Below are 26,092 nucleotides of genomic sequence, written 5' to 3'. Positions count from 1 at the left end.
TTCATTGCACAGCATGAAAGAAAGGCGAAATGAATGGGCTGTGATTTTAGTATTTTTAAGCAGAGGTCAATAATTTGTACGGCCCTCGGAGGATGTTGAAAAAATTGAAATGGCCCTTGAGAGGAAAAAGGTTCCCCACCCCTGCCCTAGTTGGACAGTAGGATATAATTAAGTTATTTAAGGTAAGATGGCACCTGCCCATTAAGGGCTTTGTAGGCGAGAATCATTTTTAATTCTATCCTGTGTTCTATAGGGAGCCAGTGTAAGGCAGCCAAAACTGGAGTAATGTGGTCCCTTTTCCTAACTCTGGTTAGTACACGAGCTGCAGCATTTTGAATTAGCTGAAGCGACTTAACTGACTTCTTGGTACACCCTGATAATAAGGAGTTACAATAATCCAGCCTTGAAGTAACAAATGCATGGACTAGTTTCTCTGCATCGCTTTGAGGCAAGATATGCCTGATTTTTTGCAATGTTACATAGATGAAAGAAGGCGGTCCTTGAGATTGATTTTATGTGGGCGTTAAAAGATAAATCCTGGAGGCCAAATTAATGTCATCCATAGTTAATATATCTTTAGATAGTTTGTTTCGTAGATTATTTGGGCCGAGTACAATAACTTCAGCAATAATAGAGACAAGTCCTTTGTCTGAGGCTATTAGAAGGTCATTTGTGACTTTAACCAGAGCTGTCTCTGTGCTATGTGTTCTAAAGCCAGACTGAACATTTTCAAATAAATCATAGTTTTTTAAGTAATCACACAACTTTTTTGCGACTGCTTTTTCAAGTGTTTTTGAGAGGAACGGAAGATTAGAAATAGGTCAATAATTGGCTAAAACCTCTGGATCGAGGTTGTGCTTTTTAAGAAGAGGTTTTATCACTGCTACTTTAAATGATTGTGGAATATAGCCTGATAATAAAGACATATTCATAATGTTTAATAAACATGTGTTAATTAATTGAAAAACTTCCTTTAACAGCTTAGTTGGAATTGGGTCTAAGATACACGTTGATGGTTTAGAAGAAAGAATCAATGAATAAAATTGTTCAAGGTTTATGGCTGAAAAGCATTCTAATTTACTGTCTAGTGCAGGGGTTCCCAAACTTTTCAGCCCGCGACCCCCAAAATAACAGTGCCAGAAACTGGCGACCCCCTGTCGACGGGGGGTGGGGGGGGGGGTGCTAGTGAATTAATTTGTTTGTAAAGTTTGACAAACAGAGCCTCGTTGCGGGGAAATTATACAGATGGCTAGTCCGCCCCTGTAAATGTCTATGCAAACATTATTCTTAATAATAATTAAAAAATTATAAAAAAAATTGATCAATTTTTTATTATACATTTTTTATTTTTTTATTTTCCATTTTAATTTTCTAATCATCTGACCCCCACTTTGGGAACCCCTGGTCTAGTGCAATATTAGAACTTACGTTTCCGGGATCTGTTGATAACATTATACTGGTCAAAGGCAAGAGGTCATTTTACTTTTGAAATAAGTTTCCTCCCTATGCAGACATGCTATCGAGTTAAGTATTGATGGAATCTCTTTCTTAAATTTGGCTATAGCACTAACAGATAGGTTTCTGCTGCAGGAGCTTTGACTAATGGTTTGTAGTCTAGTAAAAATGCAAAAAATGGTCAGATAAAGCAGGATTATGCGGTTTGATTAACAGTTGCTCAATTTCAATACCATAAGTCAGAACAATGTCGAGAGTGTGATTATAGCAGTGGGTTGGTTTATTTACACTCTGACAGAAACCAATATAATCTAATATAGAGTTAAATGCAACAGTAAGGCTATTTTTATCGTCGTCAACATGAATATTAAAGTCACCTACGATAATTACTTTATCTGTTTTAAGTACCAAAGTTGATAAAAACTCAGAGAATTCTGATACAAATTCTGAACAAGGACCTGGTGTACGGTACACTGTAACAAATAAGATTGGCTGCAAAGTTTTCCAGGTCGGATGCGTAAGACTAAAAAAAGGCTTTCAAGGGAGGTATAATTTAATTTTGGTGTAGTATTGATAAGTAAACTTGAGTCAAAGATTGCTGCAACTCCACTTCCTCGGCCTGTGCCTCGAGCAATATGAGTATTGACTGGGTGGAATGGCTTTATTTATGCTGACATATTCTTCATGTCTCAACCAAGTCTCAGTGAGACAGCATATATCAATATTATAATCTGATATTAAATCATTTACCAATATTGCTTTAGATGCTAGAGATCTTATGTTTAAGAGACCACATTTAATCTTCCTGTTTTGTTGCATTGTAGTAGTTGTTACATTTACTTTTATTAGGTTATTATGTATGACACCTCTATTAGGTTTTACTTTAAATTGTCCTTGGGCAGACACACGCACCGTTAATATTGGGTATTTTATTGGAGAGAGCGCAGAGAAGCGTGTAAGACTGCGACTCCGCCTCCTGGTCTCAGCTCCAGTTTGTCATGGATTAAGTCCACAAAGCTCTGAAATGTTTGCCGAAATGAGATCTGCACCTTCCAGAGTAGGATGAATGCCGTCTCTCTTAATTAGACCAGGTTTTCCCCAGAAGGCTGTCCAATTATTTACGAAGCCCACATCGTTTGCTGGGCACCACCAAGACAACCAGCGCTGAAATTATGACATGCGGCTATACATGTCATCATTGATCAGATTGGGGAGGGGACCAGAGAATATTACGGTGTCCGACATTGTTTTAGCATATCTACACACCGACGCCACATTAAGTTTGGTGCATTCTAATTGGCGTAAACGAACATCATTACCACCGACGTGAATGACAATCCTACTGTATTTACGTTTATTCTTAGCCAGCAGTTTAAGATGCGCCTCAACATCGCTCGCTCTGGCCCCCGGAATGCATGTGACTGTGGAGGCATCGGTCTCTAAATTCACGTATCTCAGAATAGAGCTACCAATAAGCAGAATTGGCTTCTCAGCGGGTGTCTCACTGAGTGGGGAAAATCTTTTGCCTATTGTGCTATACGTGAACGGGTTGGTGGGGACCTGCGGGTCTCGCGTTATGCCCCTTCTGAACAGTCTGCTCAGGAGTTGCCGGGGGGCAGCTAGCTCTTGCCGGTCCACACCGACTAACATGGGCTTTACTGTAGCTGAGTTACTTTCTAAAATGCGGAGCCGGGCTTCTATGGCTATGATTCCCGCCTCCAACCTAGCAACTGTACTACATTTAACACATGTAGGCCTATCGGTACCAATAAAGGAGGTAGGGAAGTAACCAAACATGAGACAGATAGGGCAGGAAATAGCACCCGAGGGTCGGGAAAGAGACATTGCTAGCTATCAAGCTAAAGTAGCTACCATTAGCAAACCCGAAAGGAGTGTAAGCAACTGTGGAGTTACAGTCGCTAAGAGAAGGAGAGTTGTGAGTGATTAAGCTGTAGTAACGTGTGATTAAAACTTCAGGTAGCTGCCATGATCAAGAATTGTAAAACGATTGATTAAGATAATATAAGCTATCAGCAGCAGAACAGACGCACAGGATAGCCCGGAGGTGACAACAACAACCGGAAGTGACAACACGCTTACCACAATAGTGAGGGTCCGTGTAGGAACACTATATCCTATCAAGCGCTCTCACTTCACACAGACTGGTCTCCCCTTCTCTGGCTTCAGTGTCTCTGTGGTCTGCCGCTTGTAACCCCTCCCTCCCCACCACCCCCAATCCAGTGAAGCGCGCTCCATGTTCTTGGCACCCACTAACAGCCACACTGGCAGGCCAGAGATAAGCATCTTCTTCCGCACAGGCGGGCACATGACTGAAGGAAAAGCTCCCACTTTCAAGGCAGCGATCCTATCAAGCGCTCTCACTTCAAACAGACTGGCCTCCCCTTCTCTGGCTTCATTGTCTCTGTGGTCTGCCGCACAGCTCAGCTGATCAAAGACTGTCAGCTTTGTTCCCTGATCTTCCCAACAAAACAGCTTGTATCACACTGCCTCTGACACCACAGATCCATGTCCGGCAGACAGTTACTCCTTCAACATCCTTCACAAATGTGCCGTGGTAATATTCTCTCATAAACATAGAAATCAATGCGAGTTCAATTCCATTTTGGTCTTAATATTCCATGTAAACACTTATTATGATTGTCTTTTATTACAGCAGCTTTTTTCACAGATTAATGAAAAGCTTACTTGTTTCTACCATGGTGTCAAGGTGTTTTCCCTGCAGGCATGAATGACTATACTGTACCTACACACAGACTATGTAAACATTTTAATTCAAGTTAAAGCATCAACATAATAAGAAAACCTGACAGGAGTATAATGCTCTGAATGTAATTTGATGTTCTTTGCTTGCACAGGTTTATATCGGCTGCTAAGTGCCTTTGAAATTGGTGATCCGAAAATATATATATATTTTCTTTAGGTAGAAATAAGATGCAGTGTATAAGATGTTAAGCTGAATTTTAACAGAATATACCTACAAGGGGAGGGGGGGGGTGGTGTTTTGTTGTTCAAGATCACATATATGTACAGTATCTGCAGAGGCGCGGGAAGGTATTTTGAGTGGGGGTGCTGAGGTGCTGGACTCCAATGAACACTATTACGGGCACTATAGAGCACGCACAAAAGCACTCCCCATACGTAAATACACAGTACACCGACTGTTACAATGAAGGCTCGATAATCAGCTCACGGCATATAGGCAGAGGTAAAGTGCTATTTTTTACGAGTGGGGAGCTGACCTCACCTCCTCTAGGGGGGTCCGGGGGGATGGTCCCCCGGGAAGATTTTTTAAAAATATTGAAGTTAAAAGTATCAATCTGGTGCACTTTGAGAGCAACATTAAGAGATCTATGGATACATCTCTCAACACCCAGATGAAACACAACTGTAAGCAGATGTTCTTTTTCTTTATGGATATTTTACAAATCATTCCCCTTTCAAACTGTATTCTGGTTTTACTGCCATATAGTATTTCATAACTGTTTTTCCTTTATTCTCTTTTTTTTTTTTATAACTATAATGATCATATGAAGGTGTGCCGCGGAAATAATCTTTTGAATAATTTGTGACCAAACCGTTTGAGACCCACTGAGATAACTTAGACTAAAGTTAACTATCGAAACACTCAGAGAGTCCTTTAGCTCACCTGAGCCTCTCAGTCTGAGAGGAGAGCTCTCCTCCAGCTTGCTGTGGAACAAACAGCTCCTTATGTCCGTTAGTGCAGCTAGCTAACCAGATGCTAACAACAAGGTCCCTGCTGCTGGCACCAGTCTCTCTCTCTCTCTCTCTCTCTCTCTCTCTCTCTCTCTCTCTCTCTCTCTCTCTCTCACTAAATGTGCTATTTACACACACACGCACACACACACCCCCACACACACACACACACACACACACACACACACACACACACACACACACACACACACACACACACCCCCCCACACACACACACACACACACACACACACACACACACACACACACACACACACACACACACACACACACACACACACACACACACACACACACACACACACACACAGAGCCGAGCTTGAATGACACAAGCAAACTTTTATTTCCATGCAACTCTCTGATTGGTCTGGTGTCTTGCCTCTGTTGCATTCACTGAACACGGGAAATTACAGTCCTGCCGTCCTCTCTACTGTCATGATGAGGTTCACGTAAAGCACGGTTAATGTATTATATTATTGAGGTAGAATTGTCCGGGGCTACAGAAAAAACATTCGAGGCAGGCCAAAATATTATTTTACCAACAATGTGGAATTTATTGGCTACACAGATTATGCACAGCGGGAGCAGCAATAACCGTCAAATAATAATTCAGACAGGGAAGCTCCGCACCCCCTGCCTGCCGCTAGGGGGTGCTGCAGCGCCCTCAGCACCCCCTTCCCGCGCCCATGAGTATCTGTCCCTCTCCTGATTGTTTGATGCACTGCATAGGGAACATCTAACATAGAAACAGTCAAATATATTGTACATAAAACACTTAACAGGTGTTGCCAACCAAAAATATTAGGGATGCTCCGATCGGGTATTTTGGGGCCGGAATCAGTATCGGCCGATACCAATCGCCGTTCCGATCGGGTGGGTGGGGGTTATGGGGATCTTCCATTTAAAGTGATGTTTAAAACTCAGTTAATGGGGCTTATTTTTATATTGCTTCAGTTTATAATCGTAACGGATCGAAAAGTTCAGATACATTTTCCAATACATGATGCGCTTCCACAAACAACAACCAACATAATTATTACATTCAAATGAAGTACATTATTCAAGTTTACATTAACTTTGGATAATAACACGGGAGAAATGAGCGGAAGCGCTCTCTTTTCCTCTCTCCCCCTCTCTCTCTCTCTCCTGAGAGCCCGTCAGTATCGTCTCATGCAGCTCACTGATCCAGTAATGAGTGACCCGACAGTGAAGACTATTATAACTAGTTTAGCTTGTTCCAGAGGTAGATAAAATAGCTAAGTGGTCTAACTCTTAGTGTGTGTGTTGCTCACACTAAGTTACAGTAGATGAACAGTTAATGACACCTGGCTACAGACTGGCCTTTAAAGGCTGCTGTACAAAACAATAACCCTGGGTGTTTCAAGGAATGCTTTAGCAAATGGTGAACTTGAACATCTTCTGACAGCATGTAAGCATTTCCTCATCACCTACATGTATAATGGACAGGCAGCTTACTCTTTTTTTCTTCTTTTTTCTTCACATTTAGTAAATGTTTGCCTCTGATTTAAGAGTAGTTTAGGATGAGGATTATCAGCAAATAAAATCAGCTGCTTCTAAACCTAGAATTCAGACGGTTTCCTAAGAATACTCAGAGCCATGGACCCCTTATGCAGTAAAATATCAGTAATACAGAGGTACACACACTACAGTAGATACACACCAGCTTGGACAGCTGACATAAGTTGCTTTAAAGAGTTGCCTGCGTTAACAAATGGCAAAAACACCAATAGACCACAGGAGAAATAAACCAAGCTCGGTACTGCTAGAATCCACTTCAAGACACTGGTACTTGCATACCATGCTGCGAATGGATCTGGTCCTTCCTACATCCAGGACATGGTTAAACCATACACCCCAGCGCATGCACTCTGCTCTGCATCAGCCAAACGGCTCGCTGCATCCGCACTGCGAGGGCGACCCAAGTTCCCATCAGCAAAAACACGTGGGTTTGCTATCCTGGCTCCAAAATGGTGGAATGAGCTCCCCATTGAAATCAGGACAGCAGAAAGCTTGCACATCTTCCGGCGCAGACTGAAAACTTATCTCTTTTGACTCCACTTCGAGCGATAGAATTACTAACAAAGCACTTATATACTAATAAAGGACTGGCTTATCTAAAGCCAGTTGAGTAGCACTTGAAATGTTTGGCTCTATGAAACCTGATGTACTTATATGATTCTGTTTTCTTCAAGGTTGTATCTTCCTGGTCGAATGTACTTATTGTAAGTCGCTTTGGATAAAAGCGTCAGCTAAATGCAATGCAATGTAATGTAATGTAATGGTATTCTCAAAAAAGTTAAGCTGCCAAACTTACATTAGCAACTCCTGATCAGAGGTGTGTAAATCCAAGATATAAATATGTTTATATCGTTTCCTTAAAATGTTCCCATATGTCATGCACTTTTGGGGCAGTTTGCCCCTGCCAATCGTACAGTTTTTATGCACTGAATACATTTGCTACAGCCTCCTGGTAGAGGGAGAGGGGGGGGGGCATGCTTTCCCTGGGAAGCAGTGTGGAAACTGTCTGTATGAAACAAAAGAACAAGGCTGTCTGCAGTGGCAGCAGCATCAGTGCATTTTTCAGTTTAAGTGTTTATTGGAGTAGTTTTTTTTCTCCTATACTTCCTAAAGATCACTTGACAAATGCTGCTAGAGTACACAGCTCTACTGTATCATATAACTCAAACTGCTGCTGCTGCTGCTGCTGAGAATGTGAAAGAGCAAAACCAACATTTGTCAAAGCTCTCAGGATAGTAAGTAAGAGTAAGCTATCAGGCTATACTTTGAATCAATGGACATACATTTGACAAAGTAGAGATTATTTACATGAAAATTGAACTGTTTCACTTGAATATTATTATCAAAGCAATAACCTCAATTAATAGTCCTCGAACATAATTATAATCACCATTCTTCCCTCTCTTCATCCCAGGCTCCAACCAGCCACCACGCTTCTTGAACTACTTCTTCTCGACCTACCTACTCATCTATGAAGATACGCCAGTCGGTGAGTCTCTATGGAGTGCCAGCATGTTGTATTTGCTGCACCTACCTTGTGTTCAAGGAAGTAAAGTAAAGCTGTCTTTGTGGATTGCTTTGTTTACTGCACAGAAATGGTCTGTCCTTGTATCCCTCTTGAATATAAACTGAGAAAGTGAAAACAACAAGGAAACAGAGATTTCATAAAAAAACACACAGTGATGAGTGTGAGTGTGTGTGTGTGTGTGTGTGTGTGTGTGTGTGTGTGTGTGTGTGTGTGTGTGTGTGTGTGTGTGTGTGTGTGTGTGTGTGTGTGTGTGTGTGTGTGTGTGTGTGTGTGTGTGTGTGTGTGTGTGTGTGTGTGTGTGTGTGTGTGTGTGTGTGTGTGTGTGTGTGTGTGTGTGTGTGGTCTGTCTATGAGATGAGAGTCTGGTCATCTGAGTGAATTCTTTATAAATATACAGCTGGAACAAAAGAAATCTGGGATGTTTTCAATCCTTCATTTACCGTTTTTGATGTCTTGCTGCAAGAGTTTGTCATCTATGTCATCATAGAATTTTACATCTATTACTTTCATAAACTTGCTTACAGGTTATGTCGCACTGCTGTTGGGGTTACAATAGGAACACGGTTGTAGTAGATTCCCCCTGGATCTATTATACCCCCTTGGTGTTTATTTATTTTTGTCATTTTTGTTGGTTGCCGTGATTGACAAGGCAATTTGAAGATGTCTGGCTTTTCATCATCTCTCAGGTTGTCAGTGGCTTGGAATTAAAATCCTTTATATTGGATTGATTTTTCTCGAAGTTTGTTTTTTTATCACATGACCTTTTACACTCAGCCGGTCTGTCAGAACTGTGAGTCTGAGTCATGGAGTTTATCCCTGTCTATACCCTCAGAGTTGCTTGGCTCAGGCACAGACAACCTATTATGGCTTTTTCAAAAATGTTCCGGGTTCACGAAAGTTCAAATACACTGCCAAGCCTCAATCATTGACACTATCCCAGTCACAACCACCTTCAGCTTCACACCACCATCATCATCATCTTAGCTGTGTGTTTTGTACTGCAGCCAGAAGAGGTTACAGCCTCCCACTGAGCCTTCATCATCGCCATAGCACCATTGCCCTCATAGTTGCCTAGTTTGACATGTTGTCCAACGGTACTAAACAGCCCCTGGCAGAAGGCCATCTCTTTATCTAGTCAGCTTGAGTTCCAACCATCAAATGACATGCATGTGTTGGTGGGTGGCGTTGCTAATTTCCCTAACCACTCTGTCCAGGTTGCCCTCTGGCTATGAATCTTTGTGTCCTCTCCTCAGGCAGCTGGGCTTCCGTCCAGAAATGCCTTCCACTGGCCCAGAGAGCTGTCAGTCATGTCCTTACTCAGCATCTGATGGCTTTTTCAGTGGTGCGATTATGAGGGTGGCTGAGTGATCGGACCGTAACAATTTGTCAAAATTATTGTTTATTAGCTCAGCAGATGTCCCCGTCCGGGAGGCTCCCTGATCCACAGAGACACTCGATCGAGCCGCAATGTTTGCGTGTGTGTTCTGTGAGTAGAGGATGTGACATGATAGTGAATAGCTTTAGATTCTTTCCACTACAAACACCCACATGTTTCTTCACAAAAACTTCAAGATTACTTATCCTCCAGCATGCTGGATTAATAGAGTAACCCGGCAGCAATTTCAATACTGATACTGCTTTTACCCTTGATTTGAATAAACTGTAGATTGAAAATACATATTTTCTCATCTCAAGGTTCAGTGCAAGGATTGTGCAAAGAATAAAGAATTGGTAAATTGTGCTTTCAGGGCACAATGGGGGCGGTTTAATCATATTCAAAAACGACATGCATTCCTCTATACTTCATTAGACCATTATGGTAGCACACATTTGATGAACATAAATGAGCACCTGCCAAACGGCATGACTCGAGAGCCCAGTGATCAGGTTTCCACAGCCACTCTGATTGGTCAGGATCAGTTGCCGTGGAAGTTGTTTGGCTTAGTCTTGGCTATGATGTAATGGTGCAGGGTTCATGTGAGCAAGTTGTGTGAGATGACACCAAGAGCCAGTGTGTGTAAGAAGTAATTGACTGACATGTGCACACAAGGATCTTTCCCCTGGGTTATCTCAGTGTCATTCATTACATATTTCCTAATTAATTGTCTATGGAGAAGTTCAAGACTTTAATTGCTAAGGACGTGGGTGCAAATAAAACTTGGATAGCGGGGAAAGTTTGAGAAAAAATAAGGATTTTATTAAATTAGTTACAGTTAGTCAGTCTTTAGGATGGGTAACAAAAGCCTGACTTAATTAACAGATGACTTAAAAAAAAGATTTTTAGTGCTCCTTTGACCAAGAGGTTTGTACTTCCTCTCCCAACTGCATGATTTTATAATCATGTTGGCCAGCCTGGAGTCAAGTGCAGGGGAGAGAAGACATTTCTTGTATAAAAGAAAAGTAGCTTGGGTGAAGTATCTCCTGTTAACCCCCCAATGGCTTTCATGAGAATGGCACAGCCCAATTATCCTGGCCCATATACTTCCGCGGGTGCTATTCATCAGCTTAGCTTTTCAGCAGGAAGGTAAGTTGAGCGGCATTCACGTGATTTCTTTTTTTTTTCTTTGCTCACCGCAGGGTTTGCCATTGCGTTGAAAACAGTCAGTTAAGTTTTGTTTCTATGGTTACCTCCCCTGCTAGCTTGCTCTGCCACATACAGCTGTTATCTGATTGGTTGCGCGTCAAAAGGTCAGTGGTAACGAGGTCAAAGTTGAAATAATGTGAACTTTGACAACAATTTCGAGTGGTGCGCTAGCGGTGTTGTAGCGGCACGGCTCTCTCCATCTATAGAAACAAAATTGCGAAGAGTTGTTTTACTTCCTGTCATGTGAATGCACGTGATTACAATTGATTATGAGGCATGTTTATTTTTACTTATATTATGGACTGTCTAAGACCATAGGAACTACATATATTTACTTTGAATATAATTCCCCTTTAGACTAAGAGTCGTAATGCATTTTCATTATTTCTTATCAGAGAGATGAGGGAACATATCCAAACACTATGGATACTTGATCAAAGACTACACCTGCTCTTCTCCCCCAATTATAGGCCAGTATGTCGGGTGGGGAACTGAAACGTGTAACGCAATGCGAGAAGTCCCTCACTATGTGTGAACTGACACCTCTGACACTCTTACTGCTATTTCCACCACTCCAGTGCAGCTCTCATCGTCTTTCATGCAGGCAAACACAACATCTAAAGTTGATACACGGATGAGACTAAACCCAAGAGGAATCTTTAATCCCCACTGGTATAAGTGATGCCTGTGATGTGTGATTAGGCTCCATTAGAGTTCTGCTCTACACTGCAGTGAAACCACAAAGCCTCAGATTATTTATTTCAATATGTATAGGACGAGTATATCATGGTGTTCATTCTCTGCATGTATGTGTGTGTCCCTTGAGTTTGAGTATGCATGCATGTATTAATGTTTCCATCATTTAGTGACATGCAGGCGGCAGGATCACTCACTCTTGGGGGAGCAGCTAAACACAGGCACTGATGTTTAAATCCAGTGGCAGATAACAGTGTGTGTGTTGTGTCAGGAAATGGGATGTGTAATTAGACGGAGAGAACACTTTGATTAAACGCTCTCATCTCCTAATCCACTTTGCCCTGATTCGGCAGATTAAGCTCTCTACTGAGTAATTAACTTGTGGAAAGAACACAACATTTGTTCAAAATATGAAACTTCCACACTCTGCTGGGATGGTTTGTGTTAGTCTTGCAGTTTGTGCCAATCGAGCATAAGGCATCTCTGTCTGATTACATTTAAAAGTTTGGCTTAGTATAACAGTATTAAAACACTTGTTAATTTATACGGCATTGGTGATTGTATTCAATTGTTTTTGCAGAGGAAGTAAGAAGCCCCAGAGAGTAGAACAGGAGAGAAGATTCCAGCATTTCATTACATTCGAAGAAAAAGAGACCCTCGATTATTTTTAAAACAACCACTTCATTCATTGTGACTCGTTCACATTCATCGGCACACTTGTATTCCTTGTCGTTCAATAAAAGAACATGACATTTCCAATCAAGAATGACTGCAAAAACCAAACTCATGTTCTACTTCCCTTATATATCACACAGTGGACACATTAGACACCCAGAGCACAGCTTCAGCAAGAGGAGGCAGTAGACCTGACATTTTTAAGCCCAAATATACACTTTTCTTACAGTATATTTTCCCAGTTTTATATTTTCTGTTCCCTTTTAACTTTAGCAAGGAAGCATTGCTCCAGAGGTTTTATCAATGTTTTATCTTTTAGTCCAATGCAGCAAGAATACAGAATTGTAGCTTTATGTTCCAGCATTATAATGCATTTAAAACAATTCAAATTCCCAGCTTGCATCTCAGCTTTATCCCTTTTTTTTCCATTTCACTTGCTCCTCTACTCCCTTTCATTCTTCTGCTGCCACAGTAAATACCTTGCACTTTTAATTAGCTTTGTGGCATTCCTAATTCAATAATAATTAAGAAGCAGGAAGTAGCCCCAAGGAGCAACTTATTAAAGCCTTCCCCTAAACGTGTTGATAATGTCTGTGTACTCTCCCCAGCCAATTCCCCACTGTCAGCTGCCGAGCGCACTCTACATTAACTATGGCTTGTCAACATTCCCTCCTCCGGACACATTCTCTCTTTCGCAGCCTTCTGATTGACTATATTGACTTTGTTAGCTGCTCTCATAAACAAAGCAGTATTTATAACTATTGCCAGCTGTATATTGACGCTGTTGGAGTGTGAATGCTCCTTGATCCCGATTGGACCAAAGCTTTCTAATTTAGAAGCTCTATCTAACATCTGAAGCAGAATTGCCTCCAATGCAGTATAGATATTTTTAGGCTGTAACTCACAGACCTCTCAATTCTCAATGTGTTATATGACAACACATTCTTAAGTTATCCTTTGACTAAATAGGTGACTGATGAAGAAGTGTTCAAATTGCAACCTGTTTAAAGGATAAGTCCAATGCTTTTTACCTGACATTAAGGCTGTAAGAATCTATTTGTCCACCAGTAAGCAGACAGTACTGTTTGTAATGAAATGCTAAAGACTACAGGAAGAATTTGAATGCTCCTGCGAGGCTTAAGCTTTATCCCTGCTCAAGAATCTTTGTGTCTTGATATTGGGAAATCCATATTCGACTCCCTTTGAGTGACACTGGAGATAGGGCTCTGGCTGCTGATCAAATGATTAGAAAGTGTTGCCTGCTCTATGTGCAAATCACTGACTGACCAGCTGATTTACACAGCACCATGGGGCTCTAAGATATTTTCACTAGTGTGGAGCTCTTTGCAGAATGTCCTTTGTGAAAACAACAAACTGACATTTTGAAAATATTGCAGGTGCAAATGAGAACCTGAAGTACTCCAGTTGTGCATCTCGGTGACAAACAGATGAGACCTTTACCGGGATTGGGAGTGTGTGAATGTCTTCCACTGATACTGTGAACACGCTGTTCCTGCAAAAGTACATCCATGCACAGTGAACCGATCCCCTCAAATTAATGTTTAAAAACAATCCAATAAATTGATGCACTCTTAACCTCAAACTGTTACTGAGCAGTATTCAGAGCTTAATGTTCCCACAATTCATAACTGTCTTGTCCACAAGAACAGTTTTAATTGTTGCCAGTAATGCACCTACATACATTAGGAAGTGTTTTGGAAACCAACATTAAGGGTCCTATCTTACAAATGGTGATGGAGGCGTTCAACTCTCATGGACCACAAACAAACATGTAAAGTAAAAATGTACTTTATAAACATGTGCTGTAGTTAAATACAGTTAAGTAAATGTTATATCTGAACTTAAACTACTTGGCCATTATTTAAAGTTGAGGAACATAACACCTGCTCCTCCGATATATATGTAGTAATATACATTAATTACCAATAATCTTTACGTAGCAACAACTACTGTATGTGGCTGATTATTGTGCTTGTTGCCTTGTTCTCATTATTTTGATTTTGTTCCAAAAATGTGTAATCTGCTTGCATTTCTCCGTAAGAAGTAGTGTAACATATTCTAAACCGGTGTAAACCCCTAATTATAATTTACTTTATCGTTCTGAAATTACCTCACTACGCTGGCATCCTGTCTTGCAGATTACTACAAGACATCGGAGAATATTTTGACAGTCCTTTTACTCTACAGACCAGATGATCTAGAGCAGAAACAGAAGCATTAAAATAAAAAAATAAAAATAAGGCTAATGCTTAATCGAAAGGGAAATTGTCAGGAGAAGAAGGCGGTGTCAGTTCCTCTGAGAGTAGAATATGTTCTTTGGAGATGTTGGCTGGTATCCATCCGTCTCTTAGCTCTAGATACGTGTGACTGTCTGACTGCTAAAAGGGCAGCGCAGAGGTCTTTTTATGCTCCAGCTTTCGGGCCTCATTTGGACCAAATTGGAATGCGATGTGTGTGTCTCTCCTGCATGGCTGGCAACTGCTGTTGGGTCTGTCACTGTTTATGAGTTGGCGGATGTGCATCAGAGTGAGAGTGGCTGTGCCTCTGTGTGTCTTAGTTTTATAAATCCTATCTAGCAGCTGCAGAAGTGAAGCATTCCTCCCTGTTGGGGTTGGAACCTCCTGATCTCAGCAGGAGATGAGTCCCCAACATGTTCAGGAGATATTCTTAATGACTGTAAGTTTTTCTCCCCACATGAAGCGTCCTCCCTTACCTCCATTTAGGAAAGGGATACACTTGATCTTCTTACTTCCTGTGACAGCTCTCTGCTGTCATTGAGCTGTTGCATTGACTCCCACAGTGGCTTCCCAATAATTCCAGCACACTGCCATCCAAGAGGGACCTCTGTTTTGGTTTAGTCAATCATCCCTTATCTCTCCCCGTACTGCTTTGCTCCCCCTTCCTCCCCCAGGAAATAATGGGGTCTGCGGTTCAGTGGTGTCTGCAAACACACCATCCATCATGGCACTGTGCTGGCTATATTGTCTGCACTTACCCAGCACGTGATGTGTTAGCGTTATTACGGCTCATGCAAACACTCTGGCCTCTCATTGCAACATTGCTCCTGAGTTTCCACGAATGCTAAGCAGCCCATGCATAATTTTAATTTGAACACTTTTCCCTAACCTTTTTCCCTTGCTTGCTGACTTTTAGTCTTGCTTGTCTGCCTGCACCAAAAAAAACATTTATTTCAACAAAAATGTGTTGCATATTCAGTGTAAAATTCTGTGTGAGTGTAGCAAACAAATTATACTATGCAGTTTTGAGAAATTTTAAAACAAAGCCAACTCGAGTTACTAAGAAGACAAACAAAATGTCTATTACTTTTCGTAATTGACATTCACAATGTCTTGATTTGCATTTGATTTATCCTAGTATCAAATGAATTTAGTTAACTTGCCTAAGGACAAATAAAATATGGAAATGTAACACAGAGACTTAATGGCTTGGATAGATAATTTCACATGGTGCACAGTCAGAGTGGGTTTAAGAAGCCAATGGATAGCTCAAACCTTAATGGGTGAAAAACAAAGAAGGGGTACAGCATTTGGAATGAACCACTGGAGAGGCCCATGTCCGGGTCCATGGTACATGTTGGAGCATGAAGTAGATAATTGGAGAACATGTTTATTTTGATATTATACAGGTGTAGTTATGCAATGTTTCCATGTATGATGTTGGTGTGGTGAAAAAAAGCAAAGCATTATCCAACAGCTGACAAAATGAGCAGCAAAAGTTGTTCAGATGTACTTTTATAGCAACATTTACAGAGTAAGTTGTTTTTGAGACACTTTATACCAAACAGATCTTCCAGATTCCTTCTCAAATAAAAGTAGCAAACCCACATTGTAGAAATGCTCTTGATGGCTTTAGTGTTGCATTAACATAATGGTACTTAGAGTTACTGTTCCTCAATAGTTAAGGATTACTATGGATAACCCTATTATTTATTCTGTCTATGGGTTCTGCCATTTTTCGAGTACTTTTATTCCTTTATAGCTGTGTTTGTTATTTTCTTTCTTTCTGAAGTACTTTGTTATAAGTGCTCTATAAATAAAGATGAACACAAAGTTTATTTTAAGTCTGAAAAACATTCAATTTTTTCTTGAACATTTTCGATTTAGAAGTCTATTCAAGTATATTCAAACAGCCAATCAATACATTTATTCATTCACTCCATAATCCTGACATGCCTACATGTGACCCCAAACCTATTGTTTATGCGAAAAAAGTATATTTTTATTATGATATTTAAGTATACACCATACAAGTTTTGTAATGATAACTATATTTACAACAATTAATCCAAACTCAAGTTTGCCTGGTCTGTGAACTTGGCAGCTCTATTGGAGACAGTTTGGCTGATTGTCCGTTCAGCACCTGAGCAGCTGAAAGGTGTCGGCTGGGACAGGGATCTGAACGATTGGACACTAAAGTAGCTCTTACGTGTCACTTCGGGTGTGAATTACAGCTGAAAGAAAAGGGGAGGGCACACTGAACCATGAACTCTCAACTTCACACTCGACAGACTGAAGGAGTCAGTTTACTATGTTTTTAGGTGTTTATTTATTGTAGGTCCTTCTTTTAAACACCTGTAGGATATGTTATATTAGTATAAAGTTTAAGTTGCTTGGTCCAACATCTAATGTGAGAAGCATTTCTTCAGAGATGCAATCATAGACACTTAACACTGATCTCTCTGCATCTCCATTCAAAAATCATGAGACTGTGTCTGTGGTGTGGCTTAGGCTCTTCGGGTTTCCTGTGTAATGACCAAACAGAGTGAGAAGAGATAGAAACAACGTAGGGAAGGAAGCGTGTTGAATAGCTTCAGGCTGTGTGTGTGTGGTATTTCTCTGGGTTGTAAAAGTAAATTGAAATTGTCTGTGGGAACGTGGCAGGACATCAGGTTGAGCAGCGCTGCCGAGGCGCCCAGCTCTGAGCTGACAGCCGTCACTGTGATGGAGGCAGCGGATAGATTACCTGACCAACTGAGGAAAGGCTCACACACACTAGCTCACATTTAGCTAACACTACTTTAGGCTCCAAAATGTTCTTTGACTAAAATAAACTCTCTGAGTGAGAGACACAGAGAGAAATAGAGCATGCTGAATCATCATAGTGAGCACCACATTTTTTTTGATGGGGTAGTTCTCTTTTTTTTCTTTCATTACCCCAAACTATCAACGTCACCACTGTGTTTAGTTTGTTTACAAGTTTGTGTGTGTGTCTGTGTGCCTAATTGGAACGCCTCTGGTTTACATTATACCCAGTTTAAACCTATAGCAGGTTGAATAATTAAAGTATTGGAAGGGTGAACCCTTACCAGAGCAGTCCTTATGCAGTGTGTACCTGTGTTTAGTGTATTTGTCCCTAACTAGTGATTTTCAAACTCCACAAGACTTATTTACTGGAAATATAAAAAAGCTATTTTTTACTGCAATTTTTCTGTTCTTTCCTCATAATTCATTGTTTTAGTATTTGTTTACTAATGTGTCTAAGTGTGTGAGTGTGTGTATGCACTCCATCCTTCAGTACTGAGAGGTGCATTGCTGGGAGGCGGATCAGCGTCTTGCAGCTGCTTATCTAGCCCAGGTGGGTCACGGCTGATACCTGCCTGAGCCACGCAGAGCAGCTAACCTGGAAATTGATGTTTCACATCAGCGACCACCTCTGCCTGCTCTATTGCAGGGAGGCTGTCGGAGTGAGGGCGGCTTGTGCATATATATGTGTGTGTGTGTGTGTGTGTGTGTGTGTGTGTGTGTGTGTGTGTGTGTGTGTGTGTGTGTGTGTGTGTGTGTGTGTGTGTGTGTGTGTGTGTGTGTGTGTGTGTGTGTGTGTGTGTGTGTGTGTGTGTGTGTGTGTGTGTGTGTGTGTGTGTGTGTGTGTGTGTGTGTGTGTGTGTGTGTGTTGCTTGCATGTGTGTTTGTGTAAATGTATCTGTTTGCTTTTTTGTATCTTTCTCTGTGCCCCTTTGAACACGCATGTGGCAGTTAGTGTCGTGTCTCGAGCAAAAATATGTTGCTGCTTTTTATGTCAGGTCAGGTGTTTCTGTGCATACAAAAAAGAGCAATTTTCCAATTCAAAGGTTAGGAATTAAGAGGAAAAGCTCCTAATATTCAAAAATCTGAATGTTTTAGAAATACAGCACACCACAGAAGATTTGAAGATATTGTTACTGTGGTGTGCATACTGTTCTGATTATGACTTTGAAAATGACTTCCTGCTGAGAGAATAGCCTGTTTAGAGTCCTTTAAACACCATATTCTCACCCCCTGTTGTTGTTGTTGTTGTTAGCAATAGCTTCTCATTTAATCCAAGTTCGATATGTCTAAAGCTCCTTACACACCAAACTGACACCAAAGAACACGTCCCCACGGAACGTCGCCTCACGTCTCCTGCGTCTTGGCCATGTTTCGCATTGGAATTTCAATGTGCTGCAGGTCTACCTTGAAAAAGAGATCGTTGATCTCAATGGGATTTTCACCTGGTTAAATAAAGGCTACAAACAAACAAACAAACTGGAACACACCGCAAAGACTACAGCTGACGGCCAAGTTGCACGTACGAACTGCGCATGCGTGAGTGGCAATAACTCTCCTTATCAGCAGGCGGCGGTAGTGTGTATTCGTCATTCAAAAGAGGCAACAACCGGAAGACAGACTGCGTGATACACCGAGAGAAGAAGAACAGACTGCGTGATATAAACAAACAACAAATTGCATGTGTGTTCCATTTTCACTCTACAACGAGAAGCTCATGGGGCTTTCCCGAACCTGTGTCGAGAGCTGGAGTTAAATTAAATCTCAGATTTGCCTTCTTAATCGTTTGTTGGGGTCCCTCACTTCCTTTTCGCTTCTCATGCACTGATTCGCTAAGCTGAACAGCCAATCAGAGTGATTTATTTGACCGACAGCCTAACGATTCAACATGTCGAATCGGTGGCGGAAGGTGTCGGCATGGCCGAAAAGACACAACGGTGAAGTACACACCAATCTGAGTAGGGCGACACAACACTCATCGACGGCCCGACATCTATCGACATCTATCGACGCCAGAAATCGGCTCAGTGTATAAGGACCTTTTAGACCAGAAGCCAGACGAGATGAACATGTTTTTTTGTTTTTTTTATTAAGCACGTGCTAAGCTTTATCTTGTGGCGGAAAGTGAACAGTGTTTTTTAATGTATTATTATTATTATTATTATTATTATTATTATTTAAGGTTTCATAATTGTGTTTTGTGCCCCTACTGTGACATGTTGGCATCCGTTAATGTTAAAAAAAAAGTGCTTTTATTTTTCTCAGACTGCCTGTGCTGCAGCCCAGTCTGCTCTGATTGGTTAGCTGGCTGGCTCTGTTGTGATTGGTCAACCTGCTTAGCGATGTCCCGCCCCTTAGCCTATCACTTACAATGTGTTGGAGCTTCCAGGGGGGGAATGTGTGGGAGAGAAATTAAATGTTAACCTTCGCAGGCCATTTACAGGCACAAAAAAACATATAACACTCTACAGGAAAGGGAAAACCCCAAAATGAATAGGGCCCCTTTAAGTTATCATACATTCTAATCAGTTCCAGGAAAGCACCTTTGCTAAATGATCATTTGGATGACATGGTGGATCAGCTTATATTCGATGTGTGGAGGGTATTGTCAATGTTGGTCGTCTGAGGCTGGTGTGCATTCTATGAGGAAAGGTTATATCGTCCTTGTCTTGAAAGCTGACATTTGTTCTCATAAAGGCCAGCATGCTGGTGCCAGATAGGATTAATTGACAAGTGGGGTGCTTGCACTCTTTGTCCTCCATTTACAGGCCAGTCTCTGGCTAAAATCTGGCTGCTTTTGTTTACTGGTTTGTTTGATGTCTTTGTCTTCTCCACTGGTGGAGATTGATCCCGCTCACTTATTACTCTCTCCCTGCGACCCTGGTTACGCTCTCATTATGCTTTCTGTATGCCACTGTGCATTTTGAGGTGATGAAACGCCGGGTTTTGTATTGTAACCCTTGTTATATTAGCACAGGCGGAGCCCTCTGCTGGACTCTATGGGTACTACCTTATCATGCAAGCATTCACCGACTGAGATTTCTATAGACGTAGCCGGCCCCGGGGCGGGCCTACCTGAATGCGTGCGCATCTCACTTCCGTGTAAAAGGAGGCCTCGCCTCCTGACCACCATCCTACACCACTCTTCAGCGAGCGGTATAGGACAGACAGTGCCCCAAGGTAGAGGGCTCCGCCTGTGCTAATATAACAAGGCTTACAATACGTAACCCGGCGTTATATCTCTCCCGATGTATGCACGCACTCTCGTCCAGAACACCGTTCCACCTCACTGTACCTGACCGGCTTTAGCAGCCGCTGCGCCTCACTCACCTCTCCCTCGGTTGTAACCGTGGAGAAGTCTGGGCTGCGGCTGATAGAGCACACCCTGACGCGCTTGCCTCGCATAAAAGTGTGCTCGAAAACAGTGCTGAGGGCTCCCCTGCGTCCGCTTATAGGCAGACAGGGAAAGTCCGCAGCTGTATGGGTTCACTATGCACCCTCTCTCCTGAGACCCTAAAGAGCACGGGGAGAGCGCAAGTGCCCCCTATGTTCCCACACTGAGACACTGACCCCGTGCAGAGTGTGTACGGACTTTAGTATGGAGGGCTCTCCCCCTCCTGCCCCCAGGCAGGCGAGGGGGAGCCCTTTAGCCCTGTAAGGGCCCAAAGCGCGTTACGTCACCCTGCGACCCTCCAGTAGTCCGGAGAAACGTAAGCGCATTTACGCCCGGGGAGGGGGTCAGATGCCAACTGACCCACAGACCCTCCCTCCTCACCAGTCCTGTGTTGCCCCAGCAAGCACAGACGCTGAGAAAGAGCCAGACATATCCAAGAGATAAAACTTTATGAAGGGACCTGGCGTTGACCAAGACGCCGCCGTGCATATGTCCTCCACACTCACACCGTTGAATAAAGCTGTCGATGCAGCCACAGCTCGTGGCGAGTGTGCACGGACCCCCGTGGGAAAGGCTCTCCCTGCCTGCTCGTAGGCGTGTGCAATGCCTCCGCAAAACCAGCCTGCCAGGCGTTTCTTGGACAGAGCTTTTCCAGTCACCCCGCCCCCGAAGCACACAAACAGCTGTTCAGTGCGTCTCAGGGTAGCTGTGCGCTCTACATAACATGCTAACGCTCGCACCAGGCAGAGGAGGTGTAATTTATCTTCCCTGGCCCCACCATGGGGTGGAAGACTAAATCCCCCCAACTGAATAGCCCTCGACCTGAACGCACTCCTTAGGCTCTTGGGCACAAAGGAGGGGTTCGGTCTGAGTGTCGCCCCGCCCCGGTCACCCCGAATCAGTAAACAGCTCGGGTGCACCGACAGAGCGGTTAACTCGGACACTCTTTTGGCTGACATTAAGGCAAGTAGCAACGCTGTCTTCCACGACAGTGCTTTCAGGGAGGAGAGCTCTAGAGGCTCAAATGGCTCTGTGACCAGAGCCTCGAGCACCAGCGGCAGGTCCCACTGCGGGGTGGAGGCGCGCACTACTGGGCGCAGCCTCCTGACCCTCTGTAAAAACCGCAACATCAGTGGATGACAAAAGGCTGACCTGCCGTTGAATCCCTCATGACAGTACAAGCTGGCTGCTGCATACACTTTACAGTAGAATGAGCAAGTCCTCTGTCCACCAATAACTGTAAAAAGGACAAAATAGAGCCCAACTCACAGGATAGGGGCTCTATTTTCCGCTCCTCACACCATCGCTGGAATCCCAGCCACTTCGGCATGTAACAGGCTGTGGTGGATCCTGCTCTAGCTGCCTGGATAGACTGAATAACGCTGTCAGACTATCCACCCTGTCTCAGCCTGTCCCTCTCAGGAGCCAGGCCTGGAGAGGACGGCCCAGAGTGGGTAACTCCTCAATTGCACCTGCCTCTTGAGACATCGTCCCACAGAACTGGGGAATCGCCCAGGGCTGGCCCACCTTCATCTGTGTCATCTCTGAGTACCACGGAGCCCCGACGCGATCCGGCGCTACCAGAATGACTGCCAGACGTTCTCGCCTCCCTCTCCTGCGGAGTGGAATTGTGGAGAGAGATTACTCTTACTCTGGGATAAATGCACTCGTTCTCACTGAATGCATTTTTCCCACACACACATCACTCTAGAACTAGAGTTTACAAACGTAAACCACCGTTCCCCTGCGGAGGTCCCTGAACGCACCGCGGCCACTCTCACGAGGGCCGGGCGCCCACATATTAAAGCTGTATTTCCCATTCAACGGTGAAATGCATTAATCGAAGCTATTATACCAGGCAAGGTGTGTTTTCTGACAACAGCACGCCGGCAATAGCGTCTCTTGAACCCGCACAGTGCTTTGACAGCACACGGTTTATTCTACTCACGTGCACACGCCCACCTGCTGGCTCCCTATACTGGGGTTTACAGTGGGGGCGGGGAGTGTAGGACAGTGTTTCTTCCGCTGGGGATGGGCAAGAATCAGCCACGCTGCGATTACTCCTTATCCCGTGAGCAAGGAGATCGATCCATAGAGCCCTTCCGTAAAGACGGGGGCTCCCTGGAGATCAACCCGGTCCTCTTTGGAAAAATGCCCTGCGACGTGATATCCCAGGGACATCACAAGGCAGGCAGCGGCGGCGGCCTGTGATGAAGTAGGGTTGATCCTATTTCATGTGAAGCCACCGAGCTACCCGGGGGAACCGGGCCTGGGGCAAGGTTCGTGGACCAAGCTACTTATTCGGCCTTGCGGCCCAATAATCGCTCTGACCTGGTGAGGCGGGGTCATCTCTAGCAATTAGCGAGTAGCCCACACACCCGCCGCCAGGATCATCATCCATGGACGCCAGACTCGGAAGGGATGGCGAACGTGAAATGGCACCGCCTCGGCCATATTCTGGTCCCCCAAATACTCAAAGCAGAGGTGGTGGGGATCGGCGCCCGCTATCTTTCTTTCTCTTTCTTCCTTTCTCTCAAAAAATACGTCTCGGACTCAGTGCTAGGCTATCACCTCCGCTCGCTGAAGAGTAAAGGATGGTGGTCAGGAGGCGAGGCCTCTTTTTATACGGAAGTGAGATGCACACGCATTCAGGTAGGCCCGCCCCGGGGCCGGCTACGTCTATAGAAATCTCAGTCGGTGAATGCTTGCATGATAAGGTAGTACCCATAGAGTCCAGTAGAGGGCGGAGCCTGTGAGAGATATAACTAGCCTTTTGAGCATGGATACATTCGTTGTCAATTTAGAGTTTGCACTTACTATCTTTTGATATCGAAATATGTGCCAGGAACACTGAAAGGCCCAGAAGGCATATGTCTGTGTGAGTTGTGTGTATATTCACATGTGTTTATGCCCACACTAGTGGGATAGAGAGAGCACGGTATAATTGAACTCTACTCTCTTATCTCACAGCCGAGAAGGTGTTTGACATTTAACAGGCCTTCTTAGAAGCGCAGATCTTCTTTTTTTTTAAGCAGACATCTTGTCGGTCGTCTTCTCATCCTCTCTTTTTCTCTACCGCGCACACTTTCTTGTTGTTTGTCTCTTTCTCTCTTCTATTTGTTTCTCTGTGTGGTATTTTGTCTCCACTGAGAAGCTCCACTTGATAACAAATCCAAGGCTTTTCTGCTGTCAGACATTGTGCCTATGAGAAACGATGTTTTCCTGGCTACATATTTTCCACAGATTCTTGCAATAACATTCTCACACACTCACACAATTATCATGCAAAACACCTTGCTGCTTGTATAATGCCTGGACCACTTATTTCCCACCCAAACCTGTCATGGCTGTCTGGCGATGGTGATGAGAATGCAGCATGTTGTGTGCTTAAAGAGCTGCGTTTTGGTGGGTGGAGGGAGAGTTTGTGCAGGACAATGCAAACAAGATGGGGGGAGGAACTGATCAACCAGAGCAGCTGTAATAGCTCAGCTATTCCACTCACCTCTCCTGTTTTTTTATGCTCCCCCTGCCACTATGTCCCTCTCTCCAGATTGACCAAGGAGGTCAATTGCCAATTTTCCAGTGCCAATGTCTTTGTCAGGAAACAATATTAATTTTGGCTAATTAGGACCCACAGCTAATGAGCGCTTCAGATAATGAGTTCATTTATAATCCATAAAACAAGTGTGGCGTGTTACGGGATGAAAAAAGCTGTAATGGGAGAAGCTGGACATCAGGTTTAGGCAGAGGCGTAACAAACAATCTGGACACACACACACACACACACACACACACACACACACACACACACACACACACACACACACACACACACACACACACACACACACACACACACACACACACCATCCACTTTAACTCAGTCCCCCTTTCTCTCTTTTTGTCTCACACACACTTCAGACCCTGGCATGTCTGCATTGCAGTCCTCTGCTGGTCATCTTGAGCACATTATCAGCCAAGCTTTTTGCCCTGCCTGTCCTGTCTTTCTTTCCCTCTGTTTCTCACCTTATACCGCTGCAACTCATTCATCTTGCCAATTGGAAATAGTGGATCACTCCTGAGATCTGAAACGTGTATATGCAAATGTAAGGGAAGGAAATGGGATAATGAATTGAAAGAGGGACAGAGTAAGGGCAGGAGAATTGAAAGAAAGGTGGAAAAGACGACAGGACTATAGCAGGAAAAGGTTAAAGGAGTGAGTGAGAAAAGGACGGATGCAAGGAAAGAAGCAGGATGATCTGGAAGGGCGCTGGCAGAAACTGTGGAAGTGATGCACACATGAAGAGATGGGAAGAGATATTGGCAGAGGGGGAAATGAGGGTGAGAGGGGCTTCGCAGCAGATGGACATAAGAGAGCGAGAGAGCGATGAGGAAGATGGGAATGCAACAGTGACTCTGCCCATATAGATAAAGTCCAGCTGGCCTTGGCCTGGCCTGGCCAGTCGCTCAGATACACTGAGATGAGCTGCACCAGACCAGGATCAGACATGCTAGTAAGGCGTCTGGAGCACAGTGCAATTTTACAACTGTTGCCCAATATGGACTGGGACTGAGAAAACCCTATCACAGATATCATCCAGTGGAGATCGCCAAGCCTGCATGCCACCATGAAGTCATCTATAAAAAAGTAGAGGCGATATTTGTCTAGTAGTGGATCTGAAGACACCACACCTTAGGTGGCAAGTCAGTTTTGATTCAAATTCTGAATGTCATTTGAGGAACATTTCAACATTCCTTTCAACAATTTTCCACAGTATATTGTAATAGATTGTACCAACAATGTTGTGTTATATGAGCAGTTTGTGTGCTGGTTTAAGGCGGCAGCATCTGCTTCTTGAGAACTGCCATGCTTCATCACAGGTTTTTTCCTGTCAATTCAAATAAATCCAAGCTGGCCAGTGTTTTGTTTGTGTTTGTCACTTCCCGAAAAAGCAGAGATAAGAAATACACCTGACTATACTGCCGCGGGAACAAAGCACTGCTAAAGAACAATGACAAACTTTTTTCTATGTAAGCATAATGCACATTTAGCACAGCCTATTCTTGCTAGGGACGGTGATTTGCTTAAGAAGCTTTTTTCAATATTGGATGAAATTCTCTTTTTCTTTTAACACCCCCATGGCAAACCATAAATCAAATGCTCTGACCAAAATAAAAGCAGGTATACAGTATGTGGATGTACAATCACCTCATTTGGATCACATGAAGTGAGTGGATCATTTCAAAATCTCTTGCAAGTTTTGCTTTAACAGTGATAACTATATGTGAAGTCATGATCTCTTGGAGACAATTCTTGGCAGCACTTGGGGCTGGACAAGACATCTCATGCTGGTCAGGGTGTTTGTAAAACTCAATGCATGCTCCACTTTTTGATAGGGACT

The 26,092-nt window shown here is 43.3% G+C and overlaps 1 protein-coding gene across 1 annotated transcript in view; it reads left to right on the top strand.

Moving 5' to 3' along the window:
* cdh23 (cadherin-related 23) overlaps window positions 1–26,092 on the top strand; it is a 225,637-nt gene that overhangs the window by 15,306 nt on the left and 184,239 nt on the right. Inside the window, exon 3 of the mRNA XM_079686560.1 lies at window positions 8,165–8,239. Within this exon, the coding sequence (XP_079542686.1) occupies window positions 8,165–8,239 (75 nt within the window). The remainder of the gene's footprint in view (window positions 1–8,164; window positions 8,240–26,092) is intronic.

This window comes from Notothenia rossii, assembly GCF_949606895.1.
Source record: "Notothenia rossii genome assembly, chromosome: 6".
NCBI classification, from domain to species: Eukaryota; Metazoa; Chordata; class Actinopteri; order Perciformes; family Nototheniidae; genus Notothenia; species Notothenia rossii.
The sequence above is the reverse complement of the archived record's forward strand: the minus strand, read 5'-3'. Positions and strand labels throughout refer to the sequence as shown.